This window comes from Rhinopithecus bieti, unplaced genomic scaffold (genome assembly GCF_001698545.2).
Source record: "Rhinopithecus bieti isolate Rb0 unplaced genomic scaffold, ASM169854v2 scaffold_32008, whole genome shotgun sequence".
NCBI lineage: Eukaryota > Metazoa > Chordata > Mammalia > Primates > Cercopithecidae > Rhinopithecus > Rhinopithecus bieti.
This window is the reverse complement of record NW_016814433.1, coordinates 30,844-50,743: the sequence shown is the minus strand read 5'-3', so window position 1 is coordinate 50,743 and position 19,900 is coordinate 30,844. Positions and strand designations below refer to the sequence as shown.

Sequence of the window (19,900 nt, the reverse complement as noted above, 5' to 3'; positions counted from 1 at the left end):
CTGGATCCTGCCTACGCTTCTCATCCTAGAGTAGGCTTCATCCCAACCAACCCCAGGCTCAGGCCTGGTATCCCCACCAACTCGAGAGCTGCCCCAGGCACTGGGCAGCCTGTTGTAGGGTGCTCCAATGCCACCTGTGACCAGACGTTCCACCACCCCAGCTTTGCAGGCCCTAATGGACCTCAGCTGCCCCACCCACCCCATAGAAGTAAGAAGCAGAGGCCATGCAGTAACATTCCCCTTTAATAGCCTGGTGCGACCTCCAGAGGTGGAGGGGTGGGTTGCCTGGGCCCAGCTACCCAGGCCCCTTGCCCACCCACTCCACAGCCCAGAGTGGGGGCTGAACAAGCACCCAGCAGGGGGGCTAGACAAGCCAATTCATTTCCCATCGCTGAGTGGGTCGGGGGAGGCAGCGCCGACCTTAATCACATGGTGGTAAAAAAAAAAAAAAAAAAAAAAAAATAACTAGGGGCAAGTGGCAGGAAGGGGAGGCAAGGCCAAGGCAGGGAATTCCCCACGGGCCGCCCCCCAAACCCCTACCGATGGCCCCCAATAAATATTTGCAGGGGATGCCAGGGCTTGTGGCCGTGGCGGGGGTGGGTATGCGCCAACCCTATTTCAGGCAGCGCTCGAAGTAGGTGGAGCCGATGTAACCACCCCGCATGGAGCGCTGCACGTTCTGCTCAAACAGCCGCCGGTTGTTCTGCAGGACCTCTGCCGCCTCCTTGTTCAGTGGGTCCTCGGGGTTGGGCTCCTGTGGCCAGTACAGGTTGGGGGGTCAACAGGCCAGAGGGACAGAAGGCCAGTCTCCCCAGACCCAACCACCTATTCCTACTCACCAAGAAGAGATACTGCAGGCCATAAATTATGGAGTTTATCGTAAGGACTGGCTTCCAGTCCTCTCTGTGGACAGAGAGCATCAGGGTCAGAGCTTGGTGAGTGGGAGACTGCCACAGGCCCCTCCGGTATTGGGCAGGTCGGATCCAGGGCATAGGAGAGTGAGCATGTGAGAGGCTGGGAGGGAGGGTGTGGAGGCCAGGCCAGGGAGAAAACCAAGGTCAGGCCATGAGGAAGATGACTGGGAAATGAAGAAACCACAGACAACAAAGGGGTGGGAAGGGACAGTCTGATGTAGTGCCCACAAGACCATGAGGGGGACCTGGCAGGCAGGGCTGGGGAGGGCAGTAGAGGGCTCGTGCCTTCACCTGAGGATGTTGAGGCAGACGTTGCCCTCGAGGTCAATGTTGGGGTGATAGACCATTGTCTCACACTTCACCTTGGGGGGATCATGTGGGTAACCCTGGCCCACCTGGCTCCAGGAAAAGAAAGGAGAGATGGGTAGGTCCCTGGAAGGGCTTCAGCTGCTGCCTCATCAGTCCAGGGAGCCATCCCTGCCTGCCTGGGACTCACCTTAAAACTGAACACAAACTTCCCACTCTTGTAGAAGCCCTGGGAGGGAAAGGGGGAGAAGAAAATTTTAGGGTTCCATCCTGTGGGGCCTGATGGGCAGAACACGTCTCCCTCCTCTCAGTGGGGACACCCTTGGTCTGCTCCTGGGAATTCAGCCATATGCACCCTCACCTCATCAGGACAGATGACCAGCTTGAAGTTGAGGAGGTCGTCTGGATCTGAGAAGCTGATATCACACGTCTTGGGCAGGTTCAGCTCGTTTATGTCTGGGTTTGGGCAGCAGAGAGTGGGGGTCAAAAAGAGGGAGGGGAAGAGAGAGAGAAAGGGAGCCAGCAGGACACTTAGGGCAGGTGTTTGTTAGCAGAGCCCCCATGGTCTCCTCCTAGACCCCTAGGCCTCTGTCCTGGGCTGTGCTCCACACCTCCAGCCCTCTCCCTGCTCCCTAGCTTGGCTCTTGTGGATACACATCATACCCCAAGCATGCATGTTTAGTTGTGTATGCGTGTCCCAACTCCTGGCCCAGAGTAACCCCCAACTCTTCTGTATCCACAGCTCCCAAATGCCCCCACTCCCAAACATCCTCTGACTGCCCTAAACTCCAGACTCCCCATCCATGACCTCCACTCTCCAGTATCTACCTGTTCACCTAAACTCAAAAATCCTGCCCACCCCCACCAACCCTCAGTCCTCACTGTCCTTCCTCTTCTGTCTCTCAGACCCAGCTTCCCATCTGACCCCCACAATCTCAAGTCCCCACCCCCCACCACCCTGCCCCACCTCCTCTGACTCTGAGGTTCACAGCACAATAGCCTAAATTTTCCCTCACCCCTGTCTCCAATCCCTGGTACTCACTAACCTTCCCTCCTCTACCTGTCACCCCAAACCCAAATTGCTGTGACTCTCAGGCAGGCCCATGAGTCCCTGATCCTCCAACCTACTTTACCCGTCTGACTCTGAGATTCCCAGAGACCCCAGCATAATACACTAAATCCTCTCCCACTCATATCCCCAACCTTTAGCCTCTACTATCCGTCTCTTTTTCGCCTGTCACCCCAAACCCAAGTTCCCGTCTAACCCGCATACTCTCGAATCCCCAGCTCCTCCACTCCACTGCCTGACTCTGAGATTCCGAGTCCCTAGTACCAGACACCAGGCCTTCCTAATATCCTAAACCACCACATACCGGGCCCCATCTCTGACCCCCACCCCGTGACTGCATAATCCCAACCCTCAAGACCTGAACTACGACCCCCCCCCACCCCACTCGGGGCCCTCCACTTTTGACCCTCGGCAACAGCATGACTCCCTCCTGACTCTCAACATCACCCGGCCTCAGGCCCTGACCTCCGACCTCCGGCTCCAACCCCATCCCCTGACCCCCTACCCTTCTGGATCCGCAGCTGCGCCGCCGACGCCTTCTTGCTGCTGCCCTTGGTGCCGCCCGCCGACTCCTCCTCCTTCTTCTGCTGCTTCAGCGAGAACAGCTTGATCATCCTGCCGCCGCCGCCGCCGCTGCCGCCGCCGCGGGGCCCGGGACCCCGGCCACCCGGCCCCCGCCGCCGCCGCGTCGCTCCGCTCTCGGACCCGCCGTGCGGCCTCCTCCGCTGCTGCCGCCACCCGCCCGCCTGCCCGCCCGCTCCGCGCCCACCGCGCGGCCCCGCTTCGGCTCCCGTAGTCCGGCTACGGCCTGGCCCAGCGCCTCGCGCTCGCTCGGCAGCTCTCGGCCAAATTCGGCTGTTCTCGGGCCCGCCCGGCCCCGCCCCCACTGCCCCGGGCCGCTCCTTCCTTGCCCTCGCCCACTCTGGTCTCAGGCCCCGCTGCAGCTGCGGACTCGGGGCTGCCCGGACCGTGCCGTTTGCCGCTCAGCTGATCCCTCCGCGAAGGGGCTGCGGCTAGGGGTGGAAGGAGGACGCGGCAGCCGCGGTGACGGCGGGTGGGTATTGGAGGATCGTCTTCCGCGGCAGCAGCGGCTTCAGCGCGGAGATCTGCAACGGCCTCGGGCGCCCCGCGGCTTCGGATATTTCCGCCGCCTGCCCGCTTTGGCCCTTCCCGCCCGGCCTGCGTTGTGCGCCTGCGCAGCCGCCGCAAACCCGCGTTGCTCAGCGATGGAGTTTGGGGTTCGGCCTCCTTCGGCTGGACTCGGGTATTTCCGTTCATGGAGATGACGCTTCGGCGGCCCTGCGAGTCACTTCCGGCGACTCTCGCGGGGCCGGGCAGGAAGCGGGGTTAGCCGCCATCTTTTAGTGGGGCAGACTGGGCCGCTTTGCTCGCGGTCACTTCATCGTATGTTGTGTATGTGCAGAGCGCGGCGGGGGGGGCGTCTCCGCTGCTGCCGCCACCCACACGGCCTGCCTTTGACCCCATAGGTCACAGACAAGGCAGGGTGATCGCGGCAAGACCCTGAGTGAGACTAGAGGCGTTACCCAGAGGGTGCGAGGTCGAGCACCCTCACTGTCCTATCGCAAACCCAAAGATCCCTGTTCCTGGAGATTCTGATTGAGGTAAACTAACAAAACATGTATTGTGCCAGAGAGTGGTAAGCACTGTGGTTACAGTGGTGTAGGGGAAGACCTGTCGGGGTGGACACTTTTGGAACGGAACGTGACGTGCGGGCGGAGCCTGGGCGCTATTGGCATGGGCCCCGAGTTCCAGCGGAGACGCACTGGAGTCTCTGCGCTTCCCCTACTATCTGGAAAAGGGGATGGAGGCGGGGTCAACTTCCCATCCAATTACAGCTCCGCGTGCCTCGGAGGGCGGGAGGAAACGGAACTCTGCGGGTCTGCGACTTCTGGCCGTCACCACAGAAACTACCGGCCCCGGGAGCGCATGGTGTGGTGGCCTTTCCCTGCGGGGTCCCCCAGGCTCCACTCCTCTGATTCTGCAGATCCTCCCCCAGGAGTGGCCCCTGGCCAAGGCTGGCTTGTCTGCTTCCCCGAGGTCAGGCCCCTAGTCTTGGGGGTTAGGGTGACTTGAAGCAGCAGGGGGAAGTCCGGCTGCACCCCGGAAGAAGCTTGGACACACAAACCTCAAGTCTCTGTTACTGGAAATGCCCAGGCCAAGGCTAGCCTGACACCTGCCCAGAGCAAGACCTTGAGTGGGGTTTAAGGCTCAAGCTGTACCCTGCTGCACACAGACCCCTTCTTTGAAACTGCCTTTCACCCTGTGTTACCTGCACCCAAGTCATCCATTGGAGGGGTGGGGGAGAGGGCTGTGTGAAGGACCTGGACAATGGGATTGAAGGGGAAGATGGCTAGGGCAAAATAGTCAATGGCACTCTGTCCTGGAGACGCTGCCCTGAAGCCTGCAGTATGCTGAACTTGCGCTCTCAGCGTCTGTCCACTTTCACCTCAGCTGCATTTCCACTGGTTTGCTGCTGGATCTATTCCTGACTGAATCCTTCCAATGTGCCTAGGGCCAGGGTGGGAGAAGTCTTCAGCTCTAGTGATGGGAATGATCACCACAGGGCAGGGAAACTGGCCCAGGGCCTGCAGTCTTTGCTTCTCAGACTGGTTGGGGATCCATCTGCAGGGTCCTACACCCTCATCACCTGCTGCTTGTAAACACGAGAACAGGAAAGTCCTGAAAAATCTGAATTTCCAGGTAAAATCCTCCAGTTTTAAAACTAGGAAATGGTTTCCTAGGTGTAAAGGAGTTTTACAAAGACATCCTGAGGCAGAATCTGGATCACCAGGTGTCAGTTTGCTCCTGCTGGATCGCATGATCTTGGTTAGCTAGGGAGAATCTGGCCTGTCTGTGTCCTCTCCTGGGGTTTGGCTTGGCCCATGGCCCAGGGGACAGCCATGACAGGGTGTGGAGGGGAGCATGCAGGTTTCAGGCATCAAGTTTAGGCACAGTACCACCCACAAACCTGGGGGTTGGCAGATCCAAGTGGGATCCTTGGCTCCCAGCTGCACGAAGTGCTGTGACCCCACTGGTTCCCTTTGTTCCTCTAGTATTAAGGGTGAGATGCTGAATGTCCCCATGAGTACAGCTCTTCAGCGGGTACTCCCACTGATAGGTGGATATAGGTAGAAAGCCTTGGCCGCTCATGACCACTTCAGGGAGTAGGGTGCTGTTAGGGTAAGGACGACTGGACAGCTGAGCTGGGGTGGGAGAGGTAGTATCATGGGAATTATCAGCGCTAACTTGGAGCAAGGAGGACTGGTGGGCTCAGGAGGCTGGTAACCTCCCTGAGGATTGAGTGTTCTCCCAACCCTTGGAGGCCCTGGTCTCAGTGTCAAGGGAAAATCCTATGGGATGTCGTTGCCAGAGAAGGGCTGGGCTCCAGATCTGCCCACCTAGGCATCACTGCACAGGGCAGAGACCACAAACACCCCTCTTCACCTGCAGCTGTGTTAGGGGCAGGCCAGAACAGGGGTTGGAAAGGGAGAAAAGACTAGGGTAGCAGCATCTCTTCCCCCTGGCAACAGCAGGTCCTTCCAGGAGCAACAGTTTTTACATACCTCCCAGAACCAGGCTCATTGGGCCCCTTGGAGACACCCACACCAGTGCCCCCTCCTCAGGAGTCTCCTAGGCCTTTGGGGCACCCTCCAGAGAATAGAGACCTGCAGACCAGCTGAGCAGTACCCCCTCAGGCCCACAGGGCTTCCCTGCCAGCTAAGAGACCCCAGGACGGGCTCAGCAGTGCCCCCTTCTCAGAGGCCTGAGTTTCAGCTCCATGGGAAACACTGGAGCTTCTAAGTTGCAATGCTTCCCTTTGTTCTTCTAGGCCTAAGGGTCTAGCTGCTTCCTGCAGGAACTTTCCCATTTCTAAGCCAGATTGACTTAACCTTCTCAGTCCCCCATTAGTCACCTAACACCTAGTTAGCTGTGCTGTCTCTTGACCCTGATTGATCAGGCATGGCACCATGCTACACACATATGGACTCCTGGTAGATGCTCACAGAGAACATTTCTTCCTCTCTGGGTTTGGGAAACCGAGGTCCATTGCCCAGGGAGAGCTGAGGCTGGACTGCCCAGGGCAGTTCTGCCCCACCTGCTGCAGGTCCATTCCCTTAGTGTATACCGGAAGCTTGGTATAGCGGCGGTCCCACACGCGGGGTAGGTGATGCTAGGAGCCGCCTCTATCAGGGTGAAGAGGGGTGTTGTGGAGGGGAACTCGCACAGGAACCATGTGGTTGCAGAGGGAGCACACCAGCCCAGCACTGTGGGGGTTGGAGGGTGGGGAGTGAAGGACGCACAGGTGGAGAGGCACTGAGTGGGTGGAGACCCAGTTTCCATCTACTGTTTATTGGACACCTACAGTGGCCAAGCCCTGGGCGGACCTGCTTATACTTATGTAATCGCCAGCCTTACAACAACCAGGTGAGATAGGTGTTCTGACCACGGCGGAGACTGCGTCCCGACTGGAACTACTCGGCGCTGTGGATTCGCTGGTGCTGAATGAGCTTGGTGCTCTGGTGGAAGCGGCGGCCACAATCCTGGCAGGCGAAGGGCTTCTCTCGTCGGTGGGTGCGCAGATGCTGCGTGAGCGTGGGCCGCTGGCGGAAGGCCTTGCCACACTCAGGGCATGCATAGGGCCGTTCACCCGTGTGGATGCGCCGGTGTTGGGTGAGGTTGGCGTGCTGCCGAAAGCTCTGGCCGCACTCGGGGCAGGCGAAGGGCCGTTCGCCCGTGTGGATGCGCTGGTGCTCTGTGAGCCGCGAGACCTGCGTGAAGCCCAGGCCGCACTCGCCGCAGTGGTAGGGCTTCTCGCCCGTGTGTGTCCTCTGATGACGCGTGAGCTTGAGGCGCTGGCTGAAGCGCTGGCCACACTCGGGGCAGGCAAAGGGTTTCTCGCCTGTGTGTACGCGGAGGTGCTGCGTGAGCGTGGGCCGCTGGCGGAAGGCCTTGCCACACTCGGCGCAGGCGAAGGGTCGCTCCCCGGTGTGGATGCGCCTGTGCTGCGTGAGGTTGGAGCGCTGCCGGAAGCTCTGGCCGCACTCGGCACAGGCGAACGGCCGCTCGCCACTGTGCACGCGCCGGTGCTGCAGCAGCACTGAGCGGCGGCCGAAGCGCTCGCCGCACTCAACGCAGCCAAAGGACTTATCGCCTGTGTGTACCGCCTGGTGCTCCAGTAGCACGGAGCGCCGCGCGAAGCTCTCGCGGCACTCGCTGCACGGAAAGGGGCCGGGAGGCTCGGGCGCACCAGGAGGGGCCGAGGGCGTAGCGCCAGGGCCGGGAGGATCGCCGTGGATCCGCTGGTGCTGCAGCAAGTTGGAGCGCTGCCGGAAGCTCTGGCCGCACTCAGAGCAACGGAAAGGCTGTTCGCCCGTGTGCACTCTCCGATGCTCTTCCAGGCGCGCGCTGCGCACGAACCCCTGGCCACAGTCGCCGCACACGAACGGCCGCTCCTCGGTGTGCGTAAGCTGGTGGCGCAGCAGGTGCGAGCTGCGGCTGAAGCTGCGGCCGCACTCGCTGCACACGAATGGTCGCTCACCCGTGTGTATCTTCTGGTGCCTCAGCAGGTTGCTGCGTTGGCTGAACACCTTACCACACACATCGCAACGGCCGCCCCTAACCACCCCACCCCCAGTGCTGGGGCGGCCCCGGCTCCGGCCCCTGGGGGAGCGCCAGCGGGTGCTGACCAGAGCAGGGCCCACACCACGGCAGGGATCCTCGTCCGTGGGGTCCTGCTCGCTCTTCAGATCGCTGGGGAGCACAAGCGCATGCGCAAAGCCACCTTCGCGGGAGGGTGATTGGATCTGGCCCGAAAGGCCAGCCATGCCGAGGTCCCAGGGGACGTGGAGGTGAGGGCTTACACTACCTGGACCTGCGGAGACGCTGTTCAGCTGCAGCGCAAACCCTGTATGCACAAGGGGACCATTCATTCATGACAAAATGCCCACCGTGCCCGGACCCACGTCAGCCCTGGGGACACAGTGTGAACTACAGGGACCTGAAACTGACCAATGAGGCAGACGGAGGTGACAAAGGCAGGGGTAGGGATTCTAGCTGTACAGACTTCCATGATGAGGTGATAATGAGACAGAACCCAGTGCAAGGAGGAAGACTGGGCTTTGTGAAAAAGCTTTCCAGGTCTGATTTAAGTTGGAAAAAATCATTTTTGGAAGGGCTGTAGGGCAAGCGTGGGGGCACTGTCTAGGTGGAAAATGATGGTCTGCAAATGCAGGGAAGTGAGTGGGTCTCCAAGGCTGGAGGTAGAGCCAACAACAGTAAGAGGGTGCAGGCTCCTGGATGGTGGTCTAGGGTTTGGATGTGCCTTGCTTGTGATGTCTGTGGGGGCATCTGAGGAACACAGATTTCGTGCAGGCTGTGGGGAAACCTGAGCAAGGGCTCTGGGGCATACACATGGCACACAGAACCCAGGGCCTGCTAGTGATCAACACAGGGGTGGATGTCTACAGAGGAGAGAAGTGGGTCCCAGCCACACTGAGCACTCTAGCGTCTGACGCTGGGAGGAGGAGGAGGTACCAGCAACTGCAACTGAGAATCAGGGCCTGGAGAGAGTGGAAACCTGGAGGAGGTTAAATTAAGAAGACTGAGAGAGCAGCGAGGGCTTTTAGTGGGTGAGAGAAAATCCATTAAGTCGCCAAAGAAAAGTCAGATAATTAGAATACATCAAAGGAAATCAGCAAAAACCACATCAGAGTCAAAAGACAAATGGCTAAAAAATAAAAAAAATTAAATTTAAAAAAGGGCAAATGGCAAACTAATAAACTCTCCACAGGCAAAGGGCTAACTAACCTCCCGAGTAAACAGCTACAATAAATCAGTAAGAAAGATCAATAACCTCATAGACACACGGGCAAAGGATGTGAACAGGACAGGAAATGTAACTAATGCTTATATCCCATAAAATATACTCCATCTCCTCCTAGTAAGAAAAACGCACCCTAGGGCTGAATTCATCCGCCATTTCCACACCCTGACTGCAGGGACCCAAGTGTTCCTATGTATTGCTGGTGAGCATAAATGGGAAGACAGTGTGGCAAAATCCACCAAAACAGCAAATATCCCACACTTTGATCAAGTAATTCCATGTTTAGGTACTTCTTCAACAGTTGTGCTCCTCCTCATACTAAAGATTACAGGCGTGAGTCACCGTGCCCAGCCCATGTATGTTTTACAGAAGAGGAATGGGACTGGGCGGGGTGGCTTACGCCTGTAATCCCAGCACTTCGGGAGGCCGAGGCGGGTGGATCACGAGGTCAGGAGATCGAGACCATCCTGGCTGACACGTGAAATCCCATCTCTACTAAAAATACAAAAAATTAGCTGGGCGTGGTGGCTGGCGCCTGTAGTCCCAGCTACACGGGAGGCTGAGGCGGGAGAATGGCATGAACCCGGGAAGCGGAGCTTGCAGTAAGCCGAGATGGCGCCACTGCACTCCAGCCTGGGCGACAGTGAGACTCTGTCTCAAAAAAAAAAAGAAGAGGAATGGGCCAGGCGCAGTGGCTCACACCTGTGATCCCAGCACTTTGGGAGGCCAAGGTGGGTGGACCGCCTGAGGTCGGGAGTTCGAGACCAGCCTGACCAACATGGAGAAACCCCGTCTCTATTGAAAAAAATACACAATTAGCCAGGTGTGGTGATGCATGACTGTAATCCCAGCTACTTGGGAGGCTAAGGCAGGAGAATTGTTTGAACCGGGAGGCAGAGTTTGCGGTGAGCTGAGATCGCGCCATTGCACTCCAGCCTGGGCAGCAAGAGCGAAACTCCATCTTAAAAAAAAGGAATGAATCTGTGTCTGTAAATGTTTTTGCTTCTGTATGTACAGAATCTTTTTAGAAAGACACATAAGAAACAAGCAATGTTGGCTGCTGGAGAGTAGGACTGTGTGGCACAGGCAGGGAAGGGGCATTCCACTGTATACTGTCTTGTGCCTTTTGAAATCCTAACATATGAATGTATTAGCTATTCAGAATGTTCTCCTGATGAAGACATAAAAAAGACCTCTCTTAGCCAGGTGTGGTGGCTTAAGCCTGTAATCGCAGCTACTTGGAAAGCTGAAGCAGGAGGATCACTTGAGGTCAGGAGTTTGAGAACAGCCTGGGCAAAATAGCAAAACCCGGACTCTTTAAATAAGGCAAGACTCCATTTCATAAATAAATAGATAAACCTCTCTTGCTGCAAAGAAAAGGCACAGTTTTATTCCCAAGATTCCTTTTCTTTTTTTGAGACTGGTCTCATTCCCATTGCCCAGACTGGTGTGCAGTGGCACGATCCCAGTTCACTGCAGCCTTGACTTCCCTGGCTTGGGTGACTCTCCCACCTCAGCCTCCCAAGTAGCTGGGGCTACAGGTACGTGCCACCATGCCAAGCTAGTTTTTTGTATTATTTTTTAGTAGAGATGGGGTTTTGCCGTGTTGCCCAGGATGGTCTTGAACTCTTGGACTCAAACAATCCACCTGCCTCGGCCTCCCAAAGTGCTGGGAGTACAGGCATGAGAGACTGCACCTGGCTAAGAAGATTCTGCAAACTCAGGAGTTGGAGGCACCTGATACCTCTGGCCATGTAGGTGAATGGGCAGGGCACCAGCCAGGCTGGAGAGGCTGTTTCAGAAGCAGATGCTGGGCAGGGCTGCTGCTGTGGGCTCTGTCCGCACAGAATTCTGAGCCAACAGTATGTACTGCCATGATTGACTTCTGGATTTCTTCTCCCATCCTGGCAGAAGGCTATGTTAAGGGTGAGAAACCATACTGAGAAAGTCAGGGTTGTTAGGTAAACAGTCCCATTGGACGCTGAGATGTCAGTCTCTCTCCCAAGGATAATGACAGGAGGCTGGAGGTACCTTCCTGTAGGATTCAGACGATGGAATGAAACATGCTTACAGTGGAGAATGCCCCCAAACTGGCCTAGCCACATTGCCCTATGGATCTGTTTGCAGTATGCACTCATACTCAAGCTGCTTGCTCACATTCCCTAAGGAAAGGGTCTCCTTGGGGAGTGGGGTTCCCCCATGTCCCTTCCAGCCAGTAATCCCCACATCTACCTGCTCAGAGCTGTCAGCCAGATTTGTGGTGCCCCTCTCTTGCATATAAGCCAACAACTAGGAAAGAATAGAGACCACACTTTTTTAAAAAAGTTACTGCTGTTCTCAGAGAAATAAGGATAGACATTACAAGGGAAAGAACAGGAGGCAGCTAAAAAGATGAACATTCAGAGGATGAAAACACTCTTGGAAATTAAAAATATGCTAGAAGAGGCCAGATGAAGTAGCTCATGCCTGTAATCCCAGCACTCTGGGAGGCCGAGGTGAGACGACCACTTGAGCCAGGAATTTAAGACCAGCCCTGGCAACATAGTGAGAACCTGTTTCTACAAAAAAATAAAAAAATTAAAAATGAGCCAAGTACAGTGACACATGTCTGCAGTCCCAGCTACTTGGGAGGCTGAGGCAAGAGGATCACTTGAACCCAGGAGTTCGAGGTTACAGTGAGTTATGATGGCACCACTGTGCTGTAGTCTGTGTGAAAGAGTAGACCCTAAAAAAAAAAAAAAAAAAAAAGCTACCAGAAATGAAAATGTTAACAGAAGGTCTGAAAGATACAAGTGAGGAAATTTCCCGGAAAATAGAGTAGAAAGATGAAGGAATAGAAAATTGGAGTGAAAAGAACATAAAAGGATTCATCCTAGAGGCCAATAGCCAAGTAACAGGCATCCCAGAAACAGGGAACAGAGCAATAGAATGGAAGGAAATAAACATTTCAAGGCAGTTTCTCAGAACTGAGAGATGTGAATTTCAAACTGAAAAGGCTCACCAACAATAGTGATCAAAAAGGTTTGTGACTGTATTAATAAAAAGAATTCTTCCAGCCAAACTTCAATCTAACGTTGAGGGTTAGACAATGTGTTTCTATGGGACATCTCAGAATTTTATCTCCCACACCAGAACACCCAGAAAGCTCCACTAAAACAAAGGTGTGAACTAAGAAAGAGGAGACCCTGGGTCTGGGGAACAGGAAGGAACAGAACAGAAGATGGGGTATGGGGGAGCCTGGATGATGCCAGACAAAGGTGGTGGCTAAGAGGTAGATGGCAGGGGGCCTCTGGCCTGTAATGCCTGCATGATTGGGCAGGATTCCTATCCTGTGTCAGGGTCCCTCCTGCCCACCTGCTCTGTCTGTTAACCTGCTGTCCTTGTCAGGTCCCAACCCTACCTGTCTTGATGCCTGACTAGCAGGATGCAAGCCCAGGAGGCCATCCAAGATACCAGGACTGGGAGAGAATATGGGTATGGGGAATACAGGCCCTACTTGCAAAAGGTTTTACTGGGGTGGGGAATTTCTACAAAGTAGAGGGACTGTGGGATCAGTGGTAGTGGTGGGTGGCTTTTTTTGAGGACAGAAGATGCTAGAGGAGGTTGAACCTTACATGGGATGATCTAGGGAATGGGGAAACTTGGAGAAACTGGAGTGAGAGGGCTGCCTGCATAGAGCGAGGAGTGGGGTCAGCGGAGATCGTGCTGTCCATGCGGAGGGCCTAGTCCCACCACACCCCATTTCACTTACCTGGGGAGAAGATGTCCCCAGCTTCCTCATGCCACAGGGCCCTGGGGTGCTTCCTCCATGGGGGACCCTCAGGCCCAGTCTTACTGTGGAGAAAGTCCTGGTCCAGCACTGTCCCACATCCCTGAAATCACAGTGGTCACTGCTCATCTGTGCCTGGCTGGGCTCAGGGAGCAACCCCCAGGGAAAGGAGGAGAACATGGACCTGGGCAGGACTTACCTGGGCCTCCTCAGACAGGAGAGTGGGTACAGACTCCTGGGTGGCAGCTAGAGGCCCAGACTCCAGGAAATCTAGAGAGGAAAACTGGGATCAGGCAGCCTGAGCGAGTTTCCACCCCACTGCCCTTCTTAGTGGTGTGCCAGCTGCTGGGATGCAGAGAGGAGGGATTCCTGGTTGTGGGCTTGGGTTGGGGAGGGCAGTGCAGGGTAGCTGAGGGTCCAGCTTAGGGGCTAGGTGAAGCAGAGTACCCTGGAAGGCCAGGGGTTGAGCTGCAGTGGGATGAGATGGGCTTAGGTCTGTGCCCCTGTAGCCCTACGTGAACCATGGAGCAAGATGGTCAGTGGGGATCAGAGGTATTGTACAGGGGTCCACACAGGAACGGCAGGGTGTGAGCAGCTAGTTCAGGTGCCCTGCCTGGGAGGTGAAAGGAGTCATACCCCTAACACTACGAGGTCATCCCTCAGCAGCTCCTAATTATACCTCGGCCTGCTGTCTGTTCCCCAGTGAAAAGCAGATATTGCCTAAGAGATCTCCTTGGGGACTGAACACCACATGCCATCAGTGCTGGGAAACCCCAACAGCCTGCTCCATGCCAGGGGGTTCATGGGTACAGGGCTGTGGCAGTCAGGCTTGGTGTGTGAGGGGTAGTGACAGCGCTGGCTGCAGTGGAGGGGAGACCTTACTGGGTGGAACCTGGGGGCTGCTGGCACATGGAAACCATTCCATTTATGACAAACTTGGCCCAGTGGACTTCAGACTGACCGCTCAGGCCAGGATCCCTGGCCCACCCAACCAGACGTTAGGTGCCGCCCACACTGCATGCCCTCACCTGAGTCCTCTGTAACCTCTGGCCCCTCTTTCACCTGCAGGCCCAGTGGTGCTTCCTGCACAGTCCTAGGAGGTGTCTTGGGCACAGGCTCTGGAGTTGGAGGTTCAGTTTGAGGTAGGGGCTGGAAACTGGAGGGCTCCATCTTCTCTGATAGGACCTCCTGGCCCTGCACCTGGACTGTGACCTGGGGAGATGCCCCCACCATCAGAGGTCCTACCAGAGAGTAAGGCTGGCCGCAAATCTCACTGTACGATCCCAGGGGCCCGCCTTGTAAATACCTACTGACTAGGTCCTCCAAGGACCCACCTCCCCTAGTCCCTGAGCAAAGAACGAAGGGACCACCTGCAGTCCCTCCCCTGCTCTGACACCCAGAGCCTTGCAGTACCTTCCCCATATCCCCCTAGCCTGCAGCTCCTATGTCCATGTGACTGCAGGTGATGCAGGAATGGGCTGCAGAGTCTGGCCCTGGAATCCCTTTGCCCTGGGCAGCCTTGCACAGAGTCTCTGTTGCAGGTGGCCACTTCTGTACCACAAGGGAGAATGTGTGTCTGGCAAAGCATGGTGCTACCCAGGGTGAGGCAGAGCTGGATGATGCTCTAGTCCTGAACCCCATTCATGGTCACTCACTCACCCATCTCCGGGGTTCGCCCGGCTCCCGGCGCAGCCCATCTACTAGGGCGGCAGCCTCCTCGGGGCTGCCTGGCCGCTTCCCCTGCATACGGGCCTGGATCTCAGGGGGCAGTGCGCCCAGGAACTGCTCCAGCACCAACAGCTCCAGCATTTGCTCCTTGGAGCGTACCTCTGGACGGAGCCACTGGCGACACAGCTCTCGGAGCTGGGCCAGGGCCTCTTGGGGCCCTGTGGCCTCCTCATAGCGGAAGCACCGGAAACGCAGGCGTGCAGCTTCAGGGCCTGGGTCCCATAGGGCAGCCTCACCCTCCTCCTCAGAGTCCTCTAGCTTCACCATGACAGGCCCCTCATCTTCTGGGGGTGCTCGGTCTGGGGAGCCCAGCACCGCAGGCCTCATAGAGGGTACCAGGTCAGGTATCTGAGGCCAGTGTCTGCCCCTGGTGAAGAAATAGGATGAGGCTGTTGCAACAGGAGTAGACAGTGAATGCTTCACTACCTAGTGTATCCTGTACTGTTTGATCCTCAGACCTACCCCATGTGGAAGGCAGATGAGGAAAGAAGCAAAGAAAGGCCATTCACACCCCACAGACTTACGCAGCTAGAAGCCCTCCCTTAGCCACCTGTATCCCTGGTCTTCTCTCCACTTGGGCCTGTGCAAAGTCTCTGATAGACTCCCTGCTCCAAACACAGGCTTTTTTCTTTCTTTTTTTCTTTGCGACAGGGTGTCACTCTGTCGCCCAGGCTGAAGTGCTGTGGTAAGATCATGCGTCACTGCAGCCTTGACCTCCCAGGCTCCAGAGATCATCCCACCTCAGCCTCCCAAGTAGCTAAGACAACAGGTGTGTGCCACGACATCCGGCTAATTTCTTAATATTCTGTAGGGATGGGATCTTACTATGTTGGCCAGGCTGTTCTTGAACTCCTGGGCTCAAGCAGATGATCCTCTTGCCTTGACCTGCCAAAGTGCTGGGTCTTAAAGGTTTGTTCCACCATGCTGGCCCACAGGCTGTTTTTTAGGTCTAGAAGACACTTCTCTCCCCTGTATCCTTCCCTTCTTCTACATGTGCAACCTCATTCCTGCGCTGCAGCTCTCTCTTTTACCAGGTGGATGGCATCTATACACCTACAGCCTGGGCATCAGCATCACTGCTGGCATCTCTCCCCACCCAACACCAGCCCTCACTTCACCTTCTACTCTCTCATCTACTTAGATTTGGCTCCTGAGTTGGGCCTCACCATCATTCCCCTCTCAGCCTTGAAGCCTCGCTCCACCTAATCCTCCATGTCAACCTGTGCAGTCACCTGTATGGCTCAGCCCCAAGGCAGCACCCTCTCTCCCTACTCAGTCTCATCTTCTGAGCCCAGCATCACACTACACAATGCCCCATCTCAGCTTCCTGATTTAGGTGGGGTTGGAAGAGGATAGGGCAGCTTCGCAAGGGGTGGGGGTGGGGGTCGGCAAAGGCTCCAAGACTGCTGGAACAGGAGCCTGCAAGGAAGTCCCGAGATTCTGATTCCGCCCATCTTCAGGTCACTGTGCCTTTGAGAACTTGTTTCCGCATCTGCAAGTGGGGCTGACCTCCCTCCTCGCGCTGTTCCTCCTGCAGCTGCGGCTTTGTGAAGGAATCTGCGTTATGAAGGGGATGGCGCCGCAGAATCATCCCCCCGTGGGTGGCATTGATTTCGAGGGCCACCTGATCCTGGGGGCCAAGCCTCCACTCTTCAAGGTGCCAAGTCAACCTGAAACCCTGGGAGAAACTTGGGTCATAGCCAAGATGGTAGGTACCCACGGAGGGTTCCGAAATACACTTCCCAGAAGTCCAGGCGGCAACTTCCGCTCCAGCGTGCCAAGGTAGGTCGTGAAGACGCCTAGGCAGCCGGGGGCGGGGCTCCCAAAGGCTGTCGTCGTGGCAACCAGCAGTGATTGACAAGCCTCTCGCTCTAGCCCTGGGCGCTCCCGTAAGGAGTGCCCGGATTCCTTCCCTGCGCTCCCGGTCTCGCTGGGCAGCCGGAATCCCTGAGTCTGCAGCCACCACCCCGGTCCCCACCCTAGCCCTCCCGGTTCAGAGGACCCCCGCCCTCACCTCGGCGCTCAGCGAGCTGCTCCGCGCTCCTGAGCACGCGCAGTCTTCGACTTCCCCACCCGCTGGACTACGTCTCCCAGGATGCTCCGCGCACCAGCTCGCGCGCCTCCTTGCCCTTCCCCCACCCTCGCCTCCGTTTCTACACCCTCTCCTCCCGTCCCCTAGCGGTGGTCGCAATCATCAGGTCACGCTCCTGGCCGCTTCTTCCCATGCTCCCCGCCTCGAATCCGTGCGTCGACATGTGCAAGCCTCTCGGGGACAACAGACTGCAGTACCGCCTTCCAGATCGCGCATGCCCCCCACCACGTTTTCCTCAATTCTCTACGGGCCTTCCTGAGATTAGCAGCGTCCTGCACCAATCACGGCCGTCATTGGAACGCCGTCGGCGCCCCACCGCGTCTCCATGGCAACTCCCTGCAGGAAGGGGCCTCTGCTACTTCCTAGGCCGCAAAATGGAGAAAGGCTTGGCCCGATGCTTTCCGGGAGGTGTAGTCGGTAGGGTCCTTCGTGTGCACGGGCGCGCGGCGCGATGACGTTCCTCTGTGATCATGCGCGAGGGGCGGGCCCTGAACGTCTCCATGGTAACCTGGGGACCCGACCCGACACCGCCTGGGCAAGCCAGAGACGTGGCGGGCGTTGGAAATGCAATGGGACACGTGGGATGAGGAGGTGGGGAGTGGTACTGGGGCAGATAGATGCCGATCGATAGAAACAGCGAGGAAAGACAGAGACAGAGAGACCAGAGACTCAAGGGCAAGGAGAGACGAAGGACAGGCGGGAGGAAGAGAGAGACAGACCCACAGACTGGGAGGGCCGGAGACTCGACGCGAGGAGAGACAGTGAAAATAAGTGAACAAACATAGAAACACGGGTCCAAGTTATAAGAGGGCTGAGTGGATCAGAGGGTTAGGACCGGGCAAACGGGTGTCAGAACAGTTAGCAAGAGAGAGGCAGATCAGAAAGGGATGCAGATGAAAGAGACACAAAGAAACGCAGAATGGGTTCACAGAGACAAGAAATGCAGATATCCAGACTCACGAGGCAGACAAGAAGGGAGAGGGACAGAGACCAGAAGGGAGAAAAGGGACAGATATTAGAGATACAGTAAGATGGACTGACAGTTTTCAAAGACCTAGAGAAAGATGACAGCACGAAAAGATGGAGAATCAGAAGTAGAACTGTTAGGAAAACTTAGGAGTCCAGATGCTGTCCAGTTAGATGCTACCTTGTAAAGGCTGATAGATTGCAAATGCTTTCTGCCCATTGTATCGCTTTGTAGCCCACTAAGCAGTTTTGTATCCGACTTCGTGCTTTTATTTCGTTTTTTTTTTTTTTTTTGTTTTTTGACGGAGTCTCGCTGTCGCCAGATCTCGGCTTACTGCAACTCCACCTCCCGAGTTCAAGTGATTCTTCTGCCTCAGCCTCCCGAGTAGCTGGGACTACAGGGACGCACCACTACACCCAGCTAATTTTTGTATTTTTAGTAGAGACGGGATGGCATCATGTTGGCCAGGATGGTCTCGATCTGTTGACCTCGTAATCCGCCCGCCTCGGCCTCCCAAAGTGCTGGGATTACAGGAGTGAGCCACCTCGCCCGCCCGACTTTTTTTTTTTTGGCAGTCTCACTCCGTCGCCCAGGCTGGAGTGCAGTGGTGCAATTTCGGCTCACTGCAACCTCCCTCTCCCAGGTTCAAGCGATTCTTCTGCCTCAGCCTCCCGAGTAGCTGGGACTACAGGCTGCTCCACCACACCCGGCTGATTTTTGTACTTTTAGTAGAGATGGGGTTTTACCATGTTGACCAGACTGGTGTAGAACTCCAGACCTCGGGTGATCCGCCCGCCTCGGCCTCCCAAATTGCTGGAATTACAGGTGTGAACCACCGCGGCCGGCCAGTGTTCATTCTTTCTTTCCTATCTTCCTAGAATCATCTTGCTGGTTCCCTCAGTACGATAAATAAATCTTTGACACATGCTCACTGAGAGTCATGTTTTTAACCGTTTTGAAATTATATTTGGCAGTCTGAAGGGAACCTGTTCTCCGGGCTAGGGGACAAACAGGGAAAAAGAAAAGAGTGACACATACCCAGGAAAGGAAGGAGGAAGGGAGGGTGATGTAAGACAAAGACATTAGGCGGCGAGAAAGTCAGCCTTTGGTCCTAAACAGCTTCTGGCGCCCCTTCCTGGACTCTGCACGGTGCAGCCTCGTTGCCAAACTACGTTTTCCGGCAGGCCCCGGGGCGCCGAGCGGAGAGCGTCGCAAGGGGCGGGCCTGACGCAGCCTCCTCGGTGCCCGGCCGTCGCCAGGCAACCTTCCCCCTTCGCCGCCAAGACTGAGCCTGGGCTCGGCCTCCTCCGGGAAACTGCGCTGAACAGCGCTGTGAGGCGGGGCGATGGAGAAGGGCCGAAGCCCCCCCAGGCCCAGCTAAAGCAGACGGCTCGCACTGCGACCCGAAGGTGAGGGTGATCGGCCGCGCTGGGGCCCGGCTTCGGGGGCAGGAGTTGCGGCCCTTCCGCTTGGTTCGGTCCGGGAACTGGGATACGAGGCCACTGCGTGCACAGCTGGCACGCACCCGAGTGGGTCAGTCGGAGCCATCGTTGGCCCCGCGGTTCTCCGGGAAATGTAGACCCGCTGGGCGGGACGGTACCCGCCTCAGGCCATACTGCGCGGGTGCTCATCTGAGTCTGGGTCCTTCCGGGGTCGAGGAGTTCTTTGGCCCAGATCTTCGTGGAGGCGTGTTCGCCCGGCCCTAAGGTCCCTTGCGGGCCTCCTCGGCCTTACAGCGCTTGTCCACTGTTCGTTCCCCTTCTCTCCTCTGTCTTGGAAATGTAGTCTCGAGGGAGGAGCTTGGTCATCCACCCAGACTTCGTGAGGCCCCCGAGCTTGGGGCTGCCTGTTGAGAGTGGGAGGGAGAGAGTGAGTGAATGTGTGGGTGAATTAATTTACAATTATGGGAGAGCAGGCAAAGGTATGAATGTGGCAGAGAGAAGGATGGGCCCAAGAGTGGTTCAGATTTCGGTGCTTTCCCCAGGCTTGAACCTTCCCCAGTCCACCCGCCTTTCCCTGTCTCCCTAGCTGAAGGCCCTGTGGGCTGTGCCTCCTTGTTTCAAGGCAGGTGCATGGTCCGTGGAGGTACTCATCATAGGTGTAGTCATTCCACAAACAGAACGGTCAGGCGGCATTTGTTCATGTCTTTTTTTCTTCCTTCCTCCCTCCCTCCCTCCCTTCCTCCCTTCCTCCCTTTCTCCCTCCCTCCCT

At 56.6% G+C, this 19,900-nt stretch overlaps 2 protein-coding genes across 7 annotated transcripts; both read right to left on the bottom strand.

Moving 5' to 3' along the window:
* Window positions 1-225: 225 nt before the first annotated feature.
* On the bottom strand, window positions 226-3,483 carry UBE2M (ubiquitin conjugating enzyme E2 M). The gene is made up of 6 exons (XM_017850506.1): window positions 2,795-3,483; window positions 1,582-1,676; window positions 1,411-1,449; window positions 1,206-1,309; window positions 840-903; window positions 226-754 (listed from the first exon to the last, which is right to left on the bottom strand). Exons 1-6 carry the CDS (start codon window positions 2,901-2,903, stop codon window positions 614-616), a joined length of 552 nt encoding a protein of 183 aa, XP_017705995.1. The 5' UTR covers window positions 2,904-3,483; the 3' UTR covers window positions 226-613.
* Window positions 3,484-6,629: 3,146 nt separating this feature from the next.
* On the bottom strand, window positions 6,630-17,160 carry MZF1 (myeloid zinc finger 1). Of its 6 annotated transcripts, none has more exons than XM_017850496.1 (7): window positions 16,140-16,625; window positions 15,456-15,515; window positions 14,562-14,997; window positions 13,931-14,114; window positions 13,102-13,172; window positions 12,885-13,005; window positions 6,634-8,215 (listed from the first exon to the last, which is right to left on the bottom strand). In XM_017850496.1, exons 3-7 carry the CDS (start codon window positions 14,955-14,957, stop codon window positions 6,783-6,785), a joined length of 2,205 nt encoding a protein of 734 aa, XP_017705985.1. In that variant the 5' UTR covers window positions 14,958-14,997; window positions 15,456-15,515; window positions 16,140-16,625; the 3' UTR covers window positions 6,634-6,782. The 6 variants fall into 6 exon arrangements, with proteins under 6 accessions (XP_017705987.1, XP_017705985.1, XP_017705984.1 ...); XM_017850495.1 differs by adding an exon at window positions 16,645-17,159 and having other exon boundaries at window positions 6,639-8,215; window positions 15,456-16,308; XM_017850501.1 differs by lacking the exon at window positions 15,456-15,515 and adding an exon at window positions 16,645-17,159 and having other exon boundaries at window positions 6,639-8,215; window positions 16,140-16,308.
* Between the last annotated feature and the right edge of the window lie 2,740 nt (window positions 17,161-19,900).